This window comes from Mesoplodon bidens (assembly GCF_964165515.1).
Source record: "Mesoplodon bidens genome assembly, chromosome: 7".
Taxonomy (NCBI): domain Eukaryota; kingdom Metazoa; phylum Chordata; class Mammalia; order Artiodactyla; family Ziphiidae; genus Mesoplodon; species Mesoplodon bidens.
Window position 1 is genome coordinate 71,738,384 of NC_138164.1, and position 13,142 is coordinate 71,751,525.

At 39.3% G+C, this 13,142-nt stretch overlaps 2 protein-coding genes across 4 annotated transcripts in view; both read right to left on the bottom strand.

The window, feature by feature from the left end:
* The window catches only part of LOC308620987 (synaptotagmin-like protein 2), a 99,863-nt gene that overhangs the window by 26,883 nt on the left and 59,838 nt on the right, over window positions 1-13,142 (bottom strand). For all 3 annotated transcript variants that reach the window (XM_081240984.1, XM_081240987.1, XM_081240983.1), the window contains exons 5-8: window positions 9,411-9,513; window positions 8,060-8,174; window positions 6,142-6,945; window positions 2,873-2,941 (exon numbers count right to left, since the gene is read on the bottom strand). In XM_081240984.1, coding sequence (XP_081097110.1) covers window positions 2,873-2,941; window positions 6,142-6,945; window positions 8,060-8,174; window positions 9,411-9,513 — 1,091 coding nt within the window. The remainder of the gene's footprint in view (window positions 1-2,872; window positions 2,942-6,141; window positions 6,946-8,059; window positions 8,175-9,410; window positions 9,514-13,142) is intronic.
* Window positions 45-2,861, bottom strand: LOC308620120 (uncharacterized protein; the record flags this gene model as incomplete). Its single annotated transcript, XM_081239437.1, has 1 exon — window positions 45-2,861. Exon 1 carries the CDS (start codon window positions 2,541-2,543, stop codon window positions 45-47), a length of 2,499 nt encoding a protein of 832 aa, XP_081095563.1. The 5' UTR covers window positions 2,544-2,861.

Here is a 13,142-nt window from a genome sequence, read left to right on the forward strand (position 1 = left end):
GAAGCATTTGGGCAGCTAAATAAGATCCAACTTTACGAGTTTGATCAGGAACTACACTGCAGGAATACAAATCCTTTCTGTCTGGAACTATGCTGTCCATTGTAGTCTGTGATGGGATAACTCCCAGACTTTGAGGGGCTACCTTCTACCTGCACGCCTTCAGGAAATTCTGCTTTTACTTCTCCAGAAACTACTTCCCTCCCAACTGGATAACTCAACCAAGCTTCTCTAAGTAGCTTTTGTAATACAGCCTTTACATCATTCAGTGCAGGTTTGGGTAGAAGAAGAACTTTTTCTACAGTCTCAGAAATTTCCCTTTGAGAAGGTAATGCCTTATTCTGAGGAACAAGATGAGCATCCTTAGAAGAAGGCATACCTTGGGGAGTGTTGGCCACATCCCCAAAAGAACCCTTTCTGTGGTGATAGGAAGGTTGATCCAATGGGTAAGAACCTTCTGCAGCCATCTGAAACAAGTTCTCTGTGTTTAGCTGGCACTCACCACTTTGAGCTTTCTGGGAGAGAGCTGAATTTCCCAAAGTTTCTGCCTCTGGAAAAGAAGCTAGTATCTCTCTCTGATAGGCTGATGTGTTCTGACTCCATTCTATCCCTTCTTCATAAACTCTACTCTCTTCAGACTCAGAGTTGATCCTAGTGGTTGCCGGTTCACATTTGGTTTGCAAGGGAGAGGGTGGAGTTCCAGTTGCTTCCTTCAGGAGTTTGTCTGGACTAGCAGTCAAAGTGTTCGAATTGACCTTTGGAGGAGCTACTGTTTTGTCTATATGCTCATTAATGATCTCCTTAGGTCTTTTGGCTTCTTCCTCAGTATCAGCAAAATCTGTCTTTCGAGGCCATGTCTTAATTTCAGAAATACCTGGTTCAAGCGCTTGTTTTTTATGAACTTTTCCACCAGAGGGCTGGATGACTTGTGATGAGGCTTCTGAAAGCAGCTTCTGTAAGCTGTCATTAAACGTGTCTCTGTAGTCTTTAGAGAAAACACTTGTTTTCACGATGGATTCTTGAATCTCTTGAATCTCTTGGTCAGAGTAATCCTTTTCTTCCTTGAACACTGGAGTAACAAACCCTTCTGTATTTTTTCCCATGTTTTCCTTTGATGACTCATATCCTGGCAACTGATGAGTGGACTTTCTGGGTGGTCTCAATGGAAATGTGGTTTCATTTGGTAACACCTGGAGTGTGCCCTTTGAATTTAATTTCTCTATTTCCTCTCTTTCCGGAACTTTTTTCTGGCTTAGAAGCGTCTCTCTTTCATGGGTATTTTTTCCTGATGATTTAATGTCATTGAATTCTTTGTGTTTCTGGCTAGTAGAAGGCACAGAATTTTTTTGGCTTGTGGTAGTATTCTTCTCAATATTATCTTGACTGTTTGGATTGGCTCCTAAGTCCCAAAACTTTCTCAAATTCTCAAATTGAGAGTGATTATAGACCTGTTCTGTATTGGGTTCATCCATTCTTTCTTTTAGGGATATAACTTTAAAGTTGGGATTCCATTCACCAATTAGAGATCTGTCTTTCTCCAAAGAGGTATGTATTTCACTCCCAACATTTGAAGGAAGTTGCAGTGGTGGAAAAGTAATGTCCTTTTCATAATGCAAACTGTCTGTCACTGGTAATCTTCTTATAGGCTCAGTTGTCTTACTCTGAAACAGAGACACTTTACCTGGTTGGCCAGCTGAAGGATCAATTTTGGATGGACCTGATGTTTGGGGCCTGGTCTCTTTAGTTTTATTTGAGGAATAAAAATGGCAGAGATGGGCTGCTTGACCATCCTTATCTAGGACCACTTGTTCGGCAGTGACTTGATTATTATATTTACTACAGCCCATAGATAAACTGTCCATGGACTTCACAGGCTGATATGCTTTAGCAGAAAGTTGTTCCTGACTAAATGAAGATGTCGGTTCTTTATGAGTTAAGTTAGCAGTAGCTTTCTCACCTTCCCAAAAGGATATTCTGTCACTCACTCTTTTGTATTTCTCTCTTTGCACTTGGTTTTGGGGAACCTCACCTGCTTCTTGTAGTTGGACCTTAGGCTTCTTCCAAGGAGATTTATTGTTGGTAGCCTCAGGGGGTGACTCAATAGCCTCCGATTCTGAAGAAGCTTTTAGGATGTAACTAGCTCTTCCTTTGCTCTCTCTCCCTGCCTTCACATTGTCTTTCAAACTCCATTGTTCGATAACTGTTGAAGAGTCAAAATTCACTTCTGACTTTCTTCTATTTTCTTCATAAACACAAAGCTTGGGCTCTTCTTCACCTAAACTGTCAACATCCTTAGTGTTGCATGGAACTTGACCTTCTGCATGAGATCCTTTGCAAACACTGTAGGAATAGTTATTGGTTGGAGGAAGTACCCCAATTCCTTCTCCTACGTTTTTTGAACCTTGGCTATAGTCCACAGTTTTACTCTCTTGATTTGGACTGGAGATTTCAAATGGTTGCAGTATGCCTGGACTTTCCTTGCCTTGTGGGGACAAATTAATAGATTTGGGTTTGATATCCACATTTTTGCCATTTCCAAAAGGCATATTTTCCTCTACCTGGAATGTTGAATCAGATCCCACAGGTGTCAATTCAACTTTGGTGGATAACAGAGCCTTTGAGCCATTTTCTTTTTGACTGGTATCATCGGTCACCAAGGCAACAGCAATCCGTGACTTTGAGTCTGTTTTTCCTTTAGGCTCTATTTCTTGGGAATATTGGAGAGATGATTTCTTGTCATCTGAATGAGAACTTCGGTTAAACCAGTCTAGGACTTTAGATATGGAATCATCAGTTGTCTTCCTTATCTCAGTGGCATGTGGACCAGAGCATGAGGACGTCTTAGCTTTTAGGGACTTGAGAAGAGGGGGCTTACCTTGCTGATGGTCTCTAGAACTGAGATCTGGCACCTGAGATGACTCAGGCTCAACGTGAGACAGTTCATCTGCAACACAGAAATGCTTTTCTAAATAAGAAAAGAGAATGCTTAAAGAATTATTATTCAATCACTAACATTATCTTTTAAAAAGGCACTTTGTATTTACATTTTCTACACCATTAGCTGTTTATATCAGCATTTATCTGGAGTTATAATGTAAACCATCCTAATTAAGATATTCTACCAAAGATGCCCTATAACAGTAAAGGAAGGTAAACATAGGCCCCTGGAAGTATGGGGTATAAGCCGAATTGGGGAATTTCTTTCAAGTGTCTGTTTTATTCTAAAAAATCAAGTAGATTTTGTATTCTGACCCATGTTACATTTTAAATATTAATTTTTCTCGAAGCTTTGCATAAAATAGACACTCCAGGAAGATACATCATGTTGATTTTATGACGCCACCTATCTACTGGCCCACTCATAAACCCTAGAGAGGGCTTATACTCAAGTTCGAGAAACACAGACTTAGGAGATTTCAGAAGTTAGAAAAACAACGTTCAAGGAAGATTAAACAAGGAGCTCCCTCCAAAACGTCAGAATGGCACAAGAAGGATATTTGCATCCAAGGGCCTTACTCCTGGTATACTGAACCAGAATCTCTGAAGATGGGGCCCAGGAATCTTTCCTACCAGCTATCCCAGTGGTTGTTTTGCATACTGCAGTTTGAGGACCATGGTCTCAAGAGGCTCCTCCATGATCCCCTATTTCCCTTCCACAACCTGTAAGCTGGAGATAGTCTCTGTGAGACAAAGTAAAATGAGGACTGATGGAGAATGGGATTTCTACCTGTTCCCTGATGTTTGCCAACCAACGGCTAGGAGGCTAGGGAAGGACACTTAAATTCTTTCTAGGCTACCAAGAGAGTAGGGAGAAATTATACTCCAATAAAGATGTTAAAAAAAAAAAAGAAACAGTAGGGAGAGACTTTTCTGAGTTTTATTCACAGGGCACATGGCACATGTAGATGAGGGAACTCAGTTATTCTTTCACTTTAGTTAAGACTAAAGGTGTTTCAGCATTTCTTGCTCTTCCTTATAAATGCTAAGCTACACAATACATGTTCTTGAAAATTACGTAAGCTGAATTTTTATGACGTTAGCTACATCTGAAATGCACCAGAGGAGATGTCAGTTAATAAAATTATCTCTTTGATTTTAATCATCAACTCTGGCTAAATGTAAAAACAACAAAGGCTTATACAATAATTGGCACATAGTGGATACTGGTTTCCTTTCATAACTACACATTATACTATTAAATATATGTCAGTAATGATAAAGTTCCTTTGAGAAATCTTTAAGAATTCTTTGTTAGTCTGTTTAACAGAAGACTAATAATGAAAAAAATGCTTGTACTACACTGTTAGTGAAAGAAGCAGTCTGGACAGTATAAACATAATTTAAATTATATCCATGTGTGAAAATTATTGGAAGGCCCTACAATTAAACATTAGTGATAGTTAGTGCTGGGTGATATCACAGATGATAATTGTTTTATTCTGTATGCATTTCTTCTTTTCAAATGTTTTTACACTTTTCAAATGAAAGTATATTACTTAAAAATAAGAAGAGTTTAAAAATTTGATGGCAGATAATGTTTTGTTTCCTTTGAGGAATTCTTTTGTTTTCTTCCAGTATAATATAATGAGTGTGATAATGACTGTTCTAAAGCTCAGAGCTAAAGTCAAACCCTTATAATTCACACAGTTAGAGTTTACCATTCTTTTTTGGTCCTGATTTTCTTCTTATGCTCCATTATTTACTTGTATATATTTCTGTGGTAAACAGGGGGGAAAGCAGGGCATTAATGAGTAAGCAGAACTTTGTTTATAAGCTCTGAGACCAGAAGGCCTGTCTGTCAACCAAAATGGGTTTAGCTGATGATGGCTTCTCCCCAGACTTCATGGTGAGCTGAGATTGAGATTTAAAAATCAGAAAGCAAAAATAAATAGTTAATACAAAATTATAAAGGTAGTCTGTGGGAAAGCAGGTGCACTTTGAAAATCAGGAAAGGTTTACCATTTTTTTCTATGGATTATAACAAAGGAAAATATTACCAAAGAAATTTTTTTCATCTTTTGGATAAACACTTAAGTAAGCATCACCCAATTATTTGCTAGTGTTTATTCAAACTTTAGTAGTTTCCTTAAAATGAGTTCCTTTATATCTTGAAGAAGCTAATTTTTAATTTTTTTTAAAAATATTCTCTTCTGTTCCAATGATTTAAAATACCCAGGGAGAGGGGTGATGGAAATGCTTTGTCCTTTAAGAAGTGGATTGATTTGAATAAGTATGAAAATGTACGGCTAAGCAAAAATGACTCAGGGTCACTTAATATTGACTAATAAGGGAGGAGGAGAGCAAATGAGTTAGAAACTTGACTGTTGCTACTCTAAATTTTCCTGACTAGAAAAATTATCATAGAGTTAGATTAGGACTTAGTGAAGATGGGAGAGAGTACACAAAATGATTTTTCCCATTGCTTCTGTTTTAAAACATAAGAATTGTGAAGTAATCATATAGGTATAGGAAAGCTGTTTGAGGCATCCCTTGAGAGTTCTAAGATCTTCAAGAGAGGACTAGTCAGCTAGTTAGCAGGAAAAAGCAGTATTCTCATTGCCTCTCAGCTCACACCAGCTGAAGGAGAAAGTTCCTTCAGAGCATTTAAAGTCTAAGAACAAATGCATGGAGGCCCTGGGCAGGCCAAAGTATGAGGCTTTTTCACAGTAAGAATTTAAAGTCTAGTTTCCCATCCTTTGAGGCTAAGAAAGTGATGGTTCTCCTGAAATTAAAAGAGAAACCGAAGTTTGGTTAAATGGTAATTGATAAATTTGCATTAGGTGAGTAATAATATATTTACTCTGTACAAAGGTATTAGCATATGTTTATTTCTCACTCTGTATATACACCTTGATTTAACTCAAAATACTATAATTTGTTTAGTTAAATTATTGATATGATTTTTTTTTTTGGATTAAGCATAATGTGCCAGAAAGTGTGCTATCCTGGTTCTTTTAGTTATTGGTGATTGAGGAAAACATGCAAACCCATTAAGAGGCATAAACATTCCCCAGTGCTATCTGCTTGAATTTTAGCGGGAATACCGAGAAAGCAAAATGGGTTTCTACCAGGCTGGCTGGCTGGCCTGGCCATTCCAAGCCCATTGGCTCAGTTTTTAGAGCCTGGTAGTGACGAATCTCTTACCAGCAGGGCTTCTGGACAACTCTGATTCAAGCCTTGATAATTCTGATGAGTTAGCTGTGTGTTCATTGATGGCGTGTGAATTCTCAGTGGACTGTGCTCTTGTAGTTAAAACTTCTTTGGGAGAATGGTGCTCATTAATTGGAAAGGAACCAGAAGTCGTTGGTTGATGTGTTTCATTTTTTGATGTACTTGGGCTTGAGGCTGATGGCTGAAAAAGCAAAGGCTTTCTGTATTGGGAAGGCTTAGGATCATTCCAAAACTCATCTATGTCCCCTGCATCTTCTGTTCCATTCTTCAACCTGTCAGATTCTAAAACACTAAATTCTCCTACTTCCCGGCCATGGACTAGCCCCAGACTCTGTGGGAGTTCATCCTTCACTGCAGAGAATCTCACGTGCTTTAATGGCTCCAGTGAGTTTGAGGAGGAGTCATCTTCTAAAGAATGCTCCTTCTCAGAAATTCTCTCATGGATGGTTAGGCCAGGTGACACAATTTTGCTTTTGGGTTCAATGTTCTGATGAAAATGAATAGTTTCTGAGTCTGTGCTACTGGAACTGGAATTGCGTTTCAGGATCCCTCTTGGAGGCCCTCTTGTGTTCAGGGAGTCTGTCCTTTGTCTAGGAAAAGACTGATTATCATCTTGCTTTAAGTCATGTGATTTATAGATCATTTTCCTGGCTTTGGGGATTGGAGCCTTGATTTGGGACCCATTCTCAGGGCCTGGAAAAGTCTGCTTTGTTTTCTCTAAATTTTGGCTTGAAATATCCAGGATAGATGACACTTCTTTGGACTCTGACAATTCACCTGAAAAGCAAAACATATTAGATGATATACCAAATGCAGAATAACTCTATAATTTAAAACACCTATCATAAACTTAATCTACATTTAGCAAAAACACTAAATATTAAAGACAATGAAGCATGAAGCATAAATACAGACCTAATTAAAAAGCCTTAAAAAATTCACGCATGAACTTCATTGAATTTAAGATTGCTGTGCTTTACATACATAGTTTGTGGTACTTTATACTCAATAAAAATTTTTTTTTAAAAAGAAACTTTAAAAATTCCTCAAGGAAGGTAAAGAAAAAACACAGAAGTCACTTTAAAAAATTCACATATGGAAACCAGAAAAGGGAGCTCAATTTTTTTAAATCTCAATACCTAAAACAAAAATTAATTTTGTCAAAAAGTTAAAAAAAAAACAGGTAATGTTCCAGTGACTTCTTTTCTGTAAAGTATTTTATGCTATATAAAGTGTATCCAATGGAGAGGAAAAATACACTAATATTAAAACAGGCTAATTGAAACTCCTAACTCTACTGTTTGTTAATTTTCTACCCCTTGTCCAATCTTTGATGCTTGTGGAATCTTCTTACAGTTGCTTTTGAAGAGATTAAATTGTCTAATGCTTCTTCTTAGTGGTAAGAATGGTAAAATTCCATAAGAGGCAGACTTCAATCAGTTAAGCAACAAATCTGATCAAATGCTCCTGGAAGACTGGGCTGATAATTACAGATTAGAGGATTGTAACATTGTCAAGTGGTCTTTTTATCTTGAGGCAAACTCTCAATTTTAAACAGAGAACTGTGTCTGTACCTGGTAGACATTCAATAAAGACTGTTAAATGAATGACTGAATGCCTCTGGTCAAAAAATTTCCCAGGTCACTGTGGGGGGACCTAAGACATGGAGGTCACACAAGTGTCAGCTCCGAGACTGGAATGCATGAACTTCCAGTTTCTAAAATTTCTGCTTCCTTCCCTCAGGCAGGAAACCAGTGGGCATAGTAGAAGAAAACCATCAGAACTTTTCACTTTCTCTTGAAAGCTATTTTGGTTAAAGGAACTCTGAGAATTTCCCTTAGTCCATAGATAACAAAGATAAAAATATCTAGCCCATAAAAATAATATTTACCCTCTTCTGAAGTCTGAAAGAAACCAGCCCTTCCATTTTTTGACCGCTCATTTTTGATTTGTTGAGATAAGTGATCTTCTGGCAGCATGGAGCTATTAAATGGATTCTTCCTTTGCTGAGGAAAAATATTGTTTATTAAATTTATTTTAAATGTCACAACAGCAACTCAGTGTCAGCAAATGCTTATTATCTCCAATAGTTGGTAGTTTTATCCAGTAAATTCTATCTGGCATGTTTGAAAAATGATGGTCTTAATTAATCTGGTTAGCAAAGAATTACCATGTATATGCCATACCAAAAAAAAAAAAAAAAACCCCAAAAGAACCGCAGAACAAAATTGTATAAAATATACTCAATTCCAGAGTCCTCCAAAGTTAAACCAGAACCAGGCATTCAAATCTAAATCTCACAGAAGTGAAATTTTTACAGATGTGAGAAAACATGGGCCTGAACATATCAAAGATCTGGTCAAGGTTGGGGTAAATCTGAGACTCTAATTAGGGCAGATTCCCACCTGTTCTCTTCCTACTGTATGAGACTCACTGTGATAGATTAAAGCTGTACTAAATATAATTGTAACTGACCTTTCCTATAAGGATTTAAAAGACAAGGTATCGAAGTGGTTCATAGTCACTATCATGATCATCAATTCTAATGACAGAAAGCATATCAGTAAATAGAATTTTTTTTCAATTGAAGTATAGTTGATTTACAAGGTATTAGTTTCAGGTGTAGAGCAGTGATTCAGTTATACATACATACATATACATATATATATATATATATATTTTATTCAGATTCTTTTCTCCTTTAGGTTATTACAAAATATTTAGTATAATTCCTTGTGCTATACCGTAGGTCTTTGTTGGTTATCTATTTTATATATAGTAGTGTGAATATGTTAACCCCTAACTCCTAATTTCTCTCTCCCCCCCAGCATTTTTTTATTAATGTAAGACTGAACATCAATATTTGCTATCTGTTGTTTCATAAATTGACAATTCCCTCCCCTAAGCAGACCTCTAACAGAGATTCAGGAAGCCATGAATAGGAATAAGGACTGATATGGAACCAACAAGCCACATTCCTATGCTTAAAAGAAGCAGCCCTCAACAGCATTAGACATTTCATTCTTTAGGACAAAAAATCTAGGTCTTCAGCAATGCAGTAACATGATATTCATAAAATTTTCCACCACAAGAGTGATTTCTTATATTAAACAGTAAAAATTATCTATATTTGGTAGGAAAAAAGTACTATGAAATTCTCTTTATTTCACGGTGCTTTGATAAAATGAGAAAAATGGCACTCCTGCCCCAAATGAGATTTTCAAAGTCTGAGCTCAATGTACCTTGGCTGGAGATACAGCTGACTTCCTTGTGCTTTCCTGGGATGTATCAATCATGGTGGAAGCTGGATTTATCATGGTGGAAGCTGGATTTACCACGCTGGAACTGCAAAAGAAACAATAATTCAGCGAGTAAAAACTTACCCTTTGAGGAAGCATAAATCACGCCTCTGAAGCCAGAAGCTATTAAGGCAGGATAGGAGAGGAAGTTTGTAAAATCAAACTGCCAGGAAGGTAGAGGGAGTTGGAGCCTAGAGATGATTAAGCAGCGAAGCAAAGGCAATGGTAGAACAGAAATGAAAACAGGCATGAGACAAGACAAAACCATCCATCAGAAGCCTTGAAATTTTTATCATGGTACCAGGCACACAGGAGGTTCACAGTTTAAATCTGTACAAATAAACTCACCTCAAAGTCAGGACCTAACATCAGATGCAGACTAGAACAGTGAGCAGTTGTTCTCAAGAAGGGAACATCCCTGCTGAAATAAGGCCGCAAAGCATTTTAGAGATTCCGTAGGTCAGAACCAGAATGGCACTGCTTACTCTAACTCGGGTAGAAAATAGCTAAAGAAAAGACACAGGCGAGACAAGTGATTGGGCAGTAGAACAGAAGAAACAGCAGATCTAAGAGATGCTGTGCCGGGAGGATGGTGGACTGGGGCAACTGACTGGGAACTTTCAACCCAACTCTACAGGCTGGCCAGGTGAGTTCTCGTTCGAATACAAGAGGAGTAAAGACAAGCAGAGCATCCAGAAGATGGTGGGAGTTCAGAAGCCTGGAGCTGGCTTAGAGGGGAGAGGAGGATTCTCTAGACCATGATGCCCTACCGGAGGGACAGAGCAGCCCTAGGGTGAGAGTGAAGGGAGGGTGAATGGAGAAAAGTGAGTTGAGCCAGCTCCCTCCTGAACAACTGCTCCCTTGGCTGTTGAGTAAGAAGGGCAAAGAGGGTCATAGTGGCCCCCAAGAGGGAGGAAAACTACCCACTCAGACTTCCTGCTCCAGTGGTCCTGTCTCAGGCAAAAGAGGGGAAGTCACTATTGGCTGAAAGCACTGTGCCTGGTTAAACTCCACGAGTTCTCCTAGTGGCATCACAGAGTCAAGGACTTGGAAGAAGTACCTCGGAAGGTGCTGGCTTTTTACAGCGAAGCTAAAGAACTGGAGGGGGGGAGGGGAGCATTTTGCCCCAAGGCCACAGAGCCCTGCCCAAGATTGTTGTCACTAAAATTATGGACTAGATGTTCTAGCAAATTCATTTCCTTTCCTTCTCTCTGCACTTTGATTACTACTTTTGTAGTCCCAGGAACAGGCTGAACACTTGAGGAAGCCATGCTCCCTTTTGTTGCCTTCCTCACTGTTCCAGAAAGGAATTACAGCAGATGAGGCAGTTGTATATCGAATACTGACCACAGGGATGTGAGAAAGGCGGGGGGAAAAGGATGGGGAGGGGAAGGGCAGGGAACAAGAGGAGGAACTTATAATGGAGGCAGAATTAAGGCTAATAGAAAAACACATGGCAGGAGGCCTCTGTTCTTGAAACAGGTGAGCACAAAGTTGAATCAAGTTATCTAGCGGGCAATGTGAGAAAAGAATCCTGGTCACTGATAGAACTCACAGTAAAAACAGCCAATAGCTCAGGACTAGAAAGCAATGTCTCCTGAGTGTCACTTTAAGAAGCCAGTGAGTGATACGAGGAAGCTTATAGCAGATGCTATGTTCAGTTTTCTCACAGTGTTTTGTATCATCTCCTTTAGTAAATAAATCAGTCACACAATGAGAGGACCTGGGCCAAATGCTGATGGTTGGGGTCTCCATGGAACAGCCATTTCTCCTGTCATCTTCCTCCTTTCTCCTTCCCACTCACCAAGAACAAAGGACAAGCAGAGTCTCTACATTCTCCTCCCTCTGCTCCCTGGAAATCCAGTTCCTGCGCCTCTAGCCACCAGGCCCACAACTGTCCACACTGTATATCACGTTGTCCCCTCCTGCCCAGAGATGAAACCAGTCTCTCTCTACTAAACTCTATGCAGCTATGGATTTCATGTCTGCTATTCAACCTCATTCTGTGCATACATATCTTATCTCTCATAGTAAACTGGGAGATACTTAAAGAGTATCTTGACCTTCTTTCTATTCCCCACGATGCCTTGTACAGTGCCTGGTACACAACTGGTGAACAACTGAACAACTGAAGGCCAACTGAGCCAGTGCCAGGGAAGGCAGCAGCACACAGGTGCCATGGTTTTTTAAAATATCTATGTTGTTGGCCAAATTACAATGAGGCACATTATTTAGGTTTTAAACAAAATGTCTTTGTTCCTGCTATTCAGAAATCAAAAGAGAAGAAATGAGGTATTCAGAGCACACGATCAAACACCAGAAACATACAATATTCACTGGGTTACCTTGTGGTTGGGATTGGCAGGAAATGGGATGAGGGTGAGATACTTGGTTAAGTACAGTTCACAAGTCTGCTTACTAGAAAAAAATAAGAGTCTTATGCCTCACACTGTCTCTGAAACTAAGGAACCAAGATCCCACAAGCCTTGTGGCACAACCAAAAAATTAAAAAATAAATAAAGCAGTTAAAAATAACACCAGACGTACCCTCTTCTGAGGTATTTTTCAGCTTAAATATTAACTGTGTCTGGAATCAGAAGCAAATTTGGCAAGTGTTTTTTTTTTCCCCCGTGTTTTTTGTTGTTGATTTCTCCCCTTGGATTGTTGATTTCTCCCTTTCTCCTTGGCAGCTAATGTTGTGCCCATGCCCAGTACCCAGCGCTGTGCTAACACGTATTACACTTCATGAGCCTTCAACACATCAACAAACACTTGAAGAAATATGGCTCAGGGATTGAGTGAAGCAAATTCAAAAATATGCTATGCCTTTTTTTAAAACCCCAAAACACTGGTCCTTTCCCACCGTGTGTGCCAATACTACCATGCTGAAAATCAGTAACCAGAACTAGAGCTGGGATCACTTGGAGTTTTCTTGGCCACTCGAAAGGGAACCCCATTCTCTGCTCCTCTGCTCATCACACCTCTCTCTGCTTCCCCGTGCTACAGATGCAAACAAAGATGAGTTCCAAAATAACGCAGGTAGCTTCCCAGGCTTGAATACACGCTGAATACCCACAGTGTTTTAACTATTCACAGGCAGAAGCCCACAGAATTGTACCCACAACGGAAGAAGGACTCTTGCCCCAGAGCTTATTAGAAAAACCTCCTTCAGAAGCTCCAATATCCAGTCACTGCTGGCTCACACTCCCCAAGCCCTGACTCCTGGCTGACAAAATATTGACATGTATTGAGTCATTCTGTTGAAGTTCACTTAGTCTAAAAGTACAGGCCCCCAAATATACTTAACACACCCAGTTCCCAAATGTTAAAGTATAGGTGAAAAACATGCTGGAACCTGATACTGAGTAAAGCAGTAGTTTCTGACACGGAAAGGAGGAATTAAACAACAGCTCCTTCTACAGTTCTCGGTGATTACCACCCATGCCATGTAATGAGCAAGGCACGTTGGATACATCTAACATTTTTATTCCTGCCTTCTCAACCTACCTCATCTATGTTAAAATAACATAATTATAAGGCCACCTGCAAATTGCCAATTTTCTTTCTTCCTGAGAAATGCCAAGTGGTTCCCATACCTCATTTCATTCAGTCTCATAACATCCTGGTGAGGCAGCTTAGTTCTGATGTACGTACAGATGAAACCCGAAAGACTCT